Genomic DNA, 9,225 nt, shown 5'->3' with positions numbered 1-9,225 from the left:
TGGGTTGATTATGAAGACGTAACTGTTATAAAATCCCATACTATTTTCTCTCGGCTAAATTAGAGAGGTTTCTTCGGAGACAATGGCATCTGTTTTCTGTTGTGCAATATGAGCGAATGGAATTTAATTATGTAACTTATAATACCTTTGTCTGTCCTGTGTTATGTTTTTAAGTAAAGGATGAGAGCTAGTTTGTATTAAAACGCCCTACGTCAATCTCACAGATCTGTCTGCACTGGGTTTTGACAACTAAAACATTGTAATACACACACCTGCTGGTAGTAGACGGTTATTATGCCATTGTTATGTCATATCATTGTTATCTGGTTCATCTGATAATAGCTTTGGTCACATGGGTGGCTGGCCCATATCTCCATTGCTGAATCGCCTCTCCTTATCCAGATCCATTTATAAGGCTGCTGAGCAGAAACAGCATCAGTACTGATACAGGTTAAATTTCTGGACATTATCCTCCTCTTAGATAAGGTCTGCCCAGGGGATTTGAGCTGGGTGGCTGTCTGTTTTCTACCCGTGGCAGTTCGTTTCCTCCTCTGGTTTTTAATCAGAGTCGTAATCTGCTGATGTTGCTCTGGAGGCCAGGCCCATATGTCGCATCATTCTCCCTGTGACCTGGATCTAAGCCTTTTAAACCCTGCAGCAATTTGTCTCTGGCCAAAGACCGGTGTCAGAATCTGAAATCCTCCATGTCCTTTATCGGAATCTAATGCAAAACTGCGCACTTCCTAAAATTAAGTACTTCAAAGTGTTTCATCTGTGCTTTCTATTTCAATATCACCAAACCCACAGGAATATGATGTGGTTGTGGCCGAGGTCCGGCTTCTCCAGGCTGGAGGCCAAACCCAAAAGCAAAATGTATGTTACCAAACACACATTTTCATCTAAAAGTGGAGAACATTTTGTCACATGGCAGACCTAGATAGATTGAAACCGGCTTTAATCTGTGTGTGAGCAGGAATAGTGGTGATTAATTGGTGAATAATCTGACCTTGACTAAAGCAGATGTTGATCATCTAAGGGAGTGTTTAGCTTTAGGGCAGTGCATGGAATAGGGGAAGTGGAGACCCCTACACTCAAATCTGGCAAAGATTTAATCCAGGTACATCACAAGGTAGAGTCAAAAAAAGAATCATACTTTATTACCATCTGTATACAATAAATTCCCTATCAAACATATCCATGTGTTAGAAGATAATCATCATCATTCATGAAAACAAAACAACTACTGTACTTTGGAGTATAGGCCTACATTTGAAACATGACACTCATGTTTTCTCGTCAGTGTGCAGAAATGGAATAGACATTGAAGAGAAAATGTTGAACAGAAAAAGACAAGTACTGTACTGGTGTTTTAAGAAATAAATTAACAGGATAAATTGTGAGCAGTCAAACACTTCAGGTAGGTCTTAAATGATACACTGAAAAATAATGATGTCCATTCCTCCAGTTCCACAAGTCACAGACTCCTAGATACATCATACAAAACTGCTCATACTCTAAAATATCGTTTCTCAGACTCTTGGAACCAGATTGGGCCATGCATTATGACCATGACGAAGTAGAAGAGAGAATGAGTGCCTCCAACAAGTTAAACTGAATGCTAAGGAACAGTCTGAGCCGGAGGTGTGTTATGAACCCTCACAGTCAGTTTGCTGCAGATGGGAAATGGCCCCTTTCTTTTTTATTCTTCAAACATAAAATGACCAGGGAGCATGGTGTGAAATATGATCGTAGATCGGTGAGGGAAAATGCATCTATCGAACACTTACTCAGTGTCCCTCCCCCATGACAGTCACCTCTCCTGGGACTGCGACTCAGCATCCCAGCTCTTGACGCCATGTTGGTTCTTCTTGCGGGTGTGCTCAGCCATAACCACAGCTGCCAACACGGTAACCAGCACCGTCACGGTGATGACCAGCACGGTGGCCGTCTCTGCCATGCACAACTGACTGTCCACCCACGCCAGCGAGGCGCCCGCCAGCTGCAGAGGCTCGTGGCACGTCACGTTGTGGTAGTCGTCAACGTGCAAGTGGCGCACACTCAGCAGCTTGCTGAAGACCCGGTGCAGGTCGCAGTCGCAGTTCCATGGGTTGCCAGCTAGCTGCAGGTGGGTGCCGGCCGTGTGGAGGCTCAGAAAGGTCTTGAACTTAAGGTGCTGCAGCTGGTTTCCCTCCAGGCCCAGCAGGGTGAGACTGTGCAGGGGAGCCAGAGCCTCCGTGTCGATGTGAGTGATGTTGTTCTGGCCCAGCTGCAGGGCCTCCAGGACGGGCAGCATGGACAGGGAACCATGGCGTACAGCTCCCAGCTGGTTGGCATGGAGGTAGAGGTGGCGCAGTCGAGACAGGCCCCGGAAGGCTCCTGGCTGCAGGAAGGTGATGTGGTTGTGGCTGAGGTCCAGCTTCTCCAGGCTCTCCAGGTGCTCCAGGCTGGAGACTTCCAGTCGCTCAAGGGTGTTGTGGTCCAGCCGGAGCTCCCGGACCGAGGACAGACTGTGGGAGAAGTCCGACGGCAGCCGGCGCAGCTTGTTACGGCTCATGTCCAGCTTCTCCAAAAAGGAGAGGGAGTAGAAGGCCTGGGAGCAGAGGGTACAATAAATTATACCCTCTGAAGAAAAGTAATCATCGGCATCAAACCTTCATATCCACCATCAAATCCTTATGCTAAACTATGCCACTAATGCATAGGCTATCGCAGTGTTTCTCAATCCATTACTAGTGTTGGGCAAGAACAAAAATGTACACAGTAGGTCCCCCATGAGTATATGACATTTATTGGTTTCGCATGTGTTACCTCGGGCTGCAGCAGCTGGATTCCACTGTCAGACAGCACCAGGACACGCAGTGACCAAAGTCCGGCAAAGGCACGGCTCCGCACTTCCATCAGCAAGTTGCCACCCAGGTCCAGCAGCCAGGTGCCATGGGACAGGCCATGGGGCACTTGGAGGAACCCGCGCGCTCGGCAGTCCACCAAATCCGAGTGTTCGTAGCAGAGGCAGTGGTGAGGGCACTCTTTTGAATCTACCACTGAAGACAGCGCCAGCAGCAGCAGCAGAGCAGGAAATAACATATTACTTGCAAAAATGTGCACCTAAAGTGCTTTATCACGACAAGGCTTGAAGACGTTTGGAGTGGAGTGTCAGAATCCAGATATGTGAGGAATATCTGCAAAATAAGGCAAACAACCATTATACTTATGGTTTGGAGATGCAGTATCAAACGCTGTCGCTGAGTAGTGAGTATTCGGTACGATAGAGGAACATGTACATTTAATAGATCTGTCATCTGTAGGCTTTTAATAGCTTGAACAAGTCGACATCTCTAAAAGACAAGTTAGAAAACATTTAGAATCCGTTACTGTACACAATACCAGCAGTGAGCCGGTTGCGCGTAATGTGAAGGTTTTACGCATAGCCTATTGTTGGTAATTGCAGAAACACACAATTGCGTTTTTAAATACATTACAATGTAAATATAAAAGGTTACTTTTTTAAACCGACAAAACAGCAAGCCTATTCAACGAACTATAACAGCAACGGTAAATAACTCGTAAGTAATTAAATTAAACAATACTTTACCTACAATCTTTATATCCAATCAACGAGACGCGCTGGTGCCGCATCAGTAAACTAACTCCTGCGCCCTCATCTCTCTTTGTCACGCTCCCTCCCGCTTTTTCCGTCGAGACCTAATCCACAAATCATCCGCCCTACAGATGTTCCCATCTAATAATGGAGTTTTTGTTCTAGTACTCATTCTCAGACCCCCTCCCTTTTATTTCACCTCAATTTATCCAGTGTCCTGCTATTAGCAAGAATAGAATAAACATCCCAGTTACCCATTGAAGACCCCTCGTTTTTCTAATTTGAAAAACTGACGATGGAACATCTGCCCTGCAATCCCCCAACTTTAATATTACACAATTTGTAGTTGTGAATTTCTTCTGAACAAATGTCATTGCGTCGTATTAAATCACATTCACGCAGAGGTTACATGTTGCATCCATCAAATTGTGTCCAATAGTTATAAACAGTGAATTCGGAAAGTATTCAGACCCCTAGACTTTTTCCACATTGTTACATTACAGCCTTATTCTAAAATTGAATAAATAAAGTAATCTTCAATCTACACACAATACTCCACAACGACAAAAAACACAAGTTTAGACATTTTTGCAAATGTATTAAAAATAACAAAAATACCTTTATTTACATAAGTATTAAGACCCTTTTCTATGTGACTCGAAATTGAACTCCGGTGCATCCTGTTTCCATTGATCATCCCATCCTTGAGATGCTTCTACAACTTGATTGGAATCCACCTGTGGTAAATTCAATTGATTGGACATGATTTGTGTTATAGTGTGGACACTATATAAATAATTACATGGTTATTATTGGCATTAACCTTGACCTTTCCCCTTTGATGATGTCATCACCAAGAGTGAGTTCTGTGCAATGTGATTCTACCACCGACTGAGTGGGCTATATAGTTCTGTTATATTTGTACCGTTTGTACCTGGCAATACACCTTTAGGTTTGGGTTGAAAGTAAAGGAAAGTAATATCGAAATGCGTGTGGCCATTCCTTGTCAAGTTACTACACCTTTTTTGGCGACGAGGATAAAACTTTATCAACTTGTACAGGGCGAGTTAGCTAGCTAGCTTAATGAGCGACGGAGAGCAGGTGCCACTGGACGGAAACGCCGACGGGGACAATCAGCAGCAAGTGCAAATCGCTAACGAGGATCAAGGACAGGTTGGCGTTATAATGGCAATGTTTGGGACTATCACTGAGTTTGTGGAAGAGAACGAAGACTGGACGGAATATGTGGAAAGGTTGGGACACTTTTTCTTGGCAAATGGAATCATAGATGAGGCTAAACAGCGCTCTATTCTCTTGAGTGTGTGTGGGGCTAAAACCTACAAGCTAATGAGGAATTTGGCTACACCACGGAGACCGGGAGAAATTCCTTTTGGGGATCTAGTTGCTCTCGTTCAGACTCACCACAATCCAAAGCCTTCAGTGATTGTCCAGAGGTTCAAGTTTAACGGCCATTTTCGGAAAACAGGTCAGTCTGTTGCTAACTTTGTTGCTGAATTACGGGAACTCTCTGAACATTGTGAGTTTGGGGCTATGTTAGAGGACATGCTCCGTGACAGATTAGTCTGTGGCATTAATGAGGACAGCATACAGCGCCGGTTGCTTGGGGAAGCCACACTGACTTTCAAGAGGGCATTGGAACTATCTCAAGGGATGGAGATGGCCGCTAGTAATGTGAAAATTATTCAAAAGGCCAATAGTGAAAGTTGTGCAGTGCATCAGGTGACAAAAGAGGCGGCAGGAAAAAGGGGAAAAGCAGTGGAATGTTTCAGATGTGGAGGGACACATTATGGTAACAACTGTAAGTTCATGGAGACTGTCTGTCACAATTGCAACAAAAAGGGACATTTAGCAAAAAAATGCAGGGGTCCTAGGAGCAAGCCAGAGGGTGGGCGGACTGGGCTGGGCAAGTTCACAGCACCAAAGCCTCAGTCAGCAGCGCACCACCTAGAGAGCACAGAGGAGGAGGACGAGCATTGTTCCTACAACATGTTTAATGTGAGGGAGCCGCGCGCAGAGCCTATTTATGCTACAGTGGAGGTAGATGGAAAGCAGATGAGGATGGAGGTTGACACGGGGGCCTCTGCCTCTGTCATAAGTGAGGAGACCTACAAACAAAAATGGGGCTCAAGACAGGTTTCTGCCCTCACACCGGCAGGGATCAGACTGCGTACGTACACCGGGGAGACCATACCATTGCTTGGGGCTCTAGAAGTGAACATTGCATACAACAGCCAGGAAGCGAGAGCACGGCTCCTGGTGGTGAAAGGGAATGGGCCTAGTTTACTAGGGCGTGACTGGCTAAACAAAATACAACTGAGCTGGGGTGAGATAAAACACACCCGAGTGACTGAGGATGTCATTCAAAAATACCCAGAGATTTTCAAAGAGGAACTGGGCACACTGCAGGGCACTACAGTTAAGCTGTTCGTGGATCCTCAGGCCGAGCCTCGCTTTTTCAAGCCCAGGACAGTGCCTTACGCCATGAAAAAGAAAGTGGAAGATGAGTTGGAGCGGCTGCAGGAAGCAAACGTCATTACTCCCGTTCAGTTCTCCCGCTGGGCAGCTCCTATCGTTCCCGTTCTGAAAAGTGACGGCACGGTGCGTATATGTGGGGACTACAAACTCACCATCAACAGGGCCTCTAAGCTAGACGCTTACCCGCTGCCACGGGTGGAGGACTTGTTCGCGACACTGGCAGGAGGCAAGACGTTCTCAAAGCTTGACATGAGTCACGCCTACCAACAGCTCCTCCTGGACGAGGACTCAAAAGAGTATGTCACAGTCAACACGCACAAAGGCTTGTTCAGGTACAACCGCTTGGTTTTCGGAGTGGCGTCCAGCCCAGCCATTTTCCAGAGGACAATGGACAATCTGCTGCAGGGGATCCCTCATGTAGCAGTGTACCTGGATGACATCCTGGTTACAGGGGAGACGGAGGAGGAGCACCTCCACCATCTGGACCAGGTGTTAAAGAGATTCTCTGAGGCAGGGCTGCGCCTGAAGCGTAGCAAGTGCACATTCCAAGCACAGAGTGTGACATACCTAGGTCACAAGATCACAGCGCAGGGTCTGTGTCCTGTGGAGGACAAAGTCAGGGCAATCAAGGATGCTCCAAACCCCAAGAATGGGTCAGAGCTCAGGTCGTTCCTGGGCATGGTGAACTACTATGGGAAGTTCCTCCCTGAGCTGTCAACAGTGTTGGCTCCACTTTATCAGTTGCTCCACAAAGACTGTAAATGGAAGTGGGGGCCAGCACAAGAGAAAGCTTTCAAGGAAGTGAAAGCACTACTACAATCAGCACAACTTCTGGTTCATTTTGACCAAGACAAAGAGATCATCCTGTCATGTGACGCCTCACCCTATGGCGTCGGGGCAGTACTCTCTCATCAGATGGAGGACGGGTCAGAGAGACCCATTGGATTTGCATCACGTACGCTGACGAGTGCTGAGAAGGGTTATTCACAGTTAGACAAGGAAGGTCTGGCCATAGTCTTTGCTGTGAAACGCTTCCATCAGTACCTCTACGGTAGTCATTTCACCATATGCACTGACCACAAACCACTGATGAGCCTTTTTAGTGAATCAAGATGCATTCCGCCCATGGCTTCAGCAAGGTTACAGCGTTGGGCCCTGACACTGTCGGCTTACCAGTATACGATAGTGTATAGAGCGGGGAAGGACAATGCAAATGCAGACGCGCTCAGCCGTCTCCCGCTACCAGAGATGCCTGCCACAACTGTGGTGCCTCCCGAGACAATTTTCCTAATGGAGAGATTGTCAAACTCACCTGTGAATGCCAATCAGATCAAACAGTGGACAGACCGGGATCCTATCCTGTCCCAAGTGAAAAGATTCCTGATGCAGGGTTGGCCTCCTGTCATAGAGGATGATGGACTAGGACCTTACGCAAAGCGCAAAACGGAGCTGAGTGTGCAGGATGGCTGCATACTCTGGGGGTCCAGAGTGGTTGTTCCACCCCCTGGCCGTGCACAAGTCATGGATGAGGTCCATGAGGCTCACCCGGGTGCCTCCCGGATGAAAAGTTTAGCCAGATCTTACATCTGGTGGCCTAACATGGATCAGGAGGTAGAAGACAAAGTTAAATCATGTTCTGAGTGCCAGATCAACCAGAAGATGGCGCCGCCCGCGCCACTACATCTGTGGGAGTGGCCTGACCACCCATGGTCTAGGCTGCATATAGATTTTGCAGGCCCTTTCATGGGTCACATGTTCCTTGTCATGGTGGACGCACACTCCAAGTGGCTGGAGGCGCACATCATGAGCAACATCACAGCGACCACAACCATCGAAAAGCTTCGGCAGGTGTTTTCAACCCATGGTCTGCCGGACTCTCTGGTGTCCGACAACGCAACAACGTTTACCTGTGATTTGTTCCAAGAATTCATGCGGAGAAACGGGATCCGCCATGTCCGCAGCGCCCCGTTTCACCCGGCCTCAAACGGCTTAGCGGAGCGGGCTGTGCAGACACTGAAAGAGGGGCTCAAAAGGATGACTGGGGGAACCATCACTACTAAGCTCTCTCGGTTCTTGTTCCAGTACCGCATCACGCCACAAACAACAACAGGACAGGCTCCAGCGGTGATGTTAATGGGCAGAAGGCCAAAAGCTCACCTGGATCTACTGCGTCCGAACATCAGAGCACGAGTGGAACGGAAGCAGGAGAAACAAAAAGAGAGACATGACCACCACGCAAGGGAGAGACAGTTAAAACCCAATGACACTGTCTACATCCGCAACTTCACAAGCAGCCAACGCTGGTTGCCAGGTATCATTCTGAGTCAGAGTGGTCCCGTCTCCTTTGTGGTCAAACTGACTGATGGTCGAGTCATGCGCAGACACCAGGACCATCTCCGCCTGCGCTATGACAAAGACAAGACCATGTTTTCAGACGGAACAGCTGTGGGTGGTAGTATACAAGTTGAAATCCCACAGGAAACAGCATCTGAGGAACAGGGGCATTCAGTGGTTCCAGCAGAGGGTGATGGACATTCTCTCACAAACACCCAACCCGCTCCTGTGCCCTCAGACCCAGCTCCACTGGGACATGCCTTACCTGTGTCTCGTAGCACACCAGGAGTACTGCGCAGATCACAGCGTAGTCACAAGCCTCCTGAAAAACTAACTCTGTAGTTGAGACTGAGAGACTCGTGGTGTTAGTGTTTGTTTGGAGCAGCAGACCTAGTTGAAAAGAAATAAGGACTGTCATTTTATTGTTGTTGTTTTGGTTACATTTACCGTAACACCAGCAGAAGTTCTACAGTGTGGTGTAGTAAGGAGAAGAAAACACTAATGTGGTTTACTTGTTAACTTTATGTTTTCCTTACAGGGGGGGGATTTAAATTGAGGGGGGAGAAGTGTTATAGTGTGGACACTATATAAATAATTACATGGTTATTATTGGCATTAACCTTGACCTTTCCCCTTTGATGATGTCATCACCAAGAGTGAGTTCTGTGCAATGTGATTCTACCACCGACTGAGTGGGCTATATAGTTCTGTTATATTTGTACCGTTTGTACCTGGCAATACACCTTTAGGTTTGGGTTGAAAGTAAAGGAAAGTAATATCGAAATGCGTGTGGCCAT

At 47.1% G+C, this 9,225-nt stretch overlaps 2 protein-coding genes across 2 annotated transcripts; one reads left to right on the top strand and one right to left on the bottom strand.

The window, feature by feature from the left end:
• Positions 1-1,130: 1,130 nt before the first annotated feature.
• LOC115170618 (leucine-rich repeat-containing protein 4C) lies at positions 1,131-3,684 on the bottom strand. The gene is made up of 3 exons (XM_029726874.1): positions 3,593-3,684; positions 2,809-3,179; positions 1,131-2,590 (listed from the first exon to the last, which is right to left on the bottom strand). The coding sequence occupies exons 2-3, from the start codon at positions 3,082-3,084 to the stop codon at positions 1,811-1,813; spliced, it is 1,056 nt and encodes a 351-aa protein (XP_029582734.1). The 5' UTR covers positions 3,085-3,179; positions 3,593-3,684; the 3' UTR covers positions 1,131-1,810.
• Positions 3,685-4,626: 942 nt separating this feature from the next.
• On the top strand, positions 4,627-8,497 carry LOC115171278 (uncharacterized protein K02A2.6-like; the record flags this gene model as incomplete). Its single annotated transcript, XM_029727935.1, has 1 exon — positions 4,627-8,497. A coding segment is annotated over exon 1 (3,816 nt), but the record flags the coding sequence as incomplete, so codon positions are not given.
• Between the last annotated feature and the right edge of the window lie 728 nt (positions 8,498-9,225).

Source organism: Salmo trutta, chromosome 32, assembly GCF_901001165.1.
Source record: "Salmo trutta chromosome 32, fSalTru1.1, whole genome shotgun sequence".
Lineage (NCBI taxonomy): Eukaryota > Metazoa > Chordata > Actinopteri > Salmoniformes > Salmonidae > Salmo > Salmo trutta.
The sequence above is the reverse complement of the archived record's forward strand: the minus strand, read 5'-3'. Positions and strand labels throughout refer to the sequence as shown.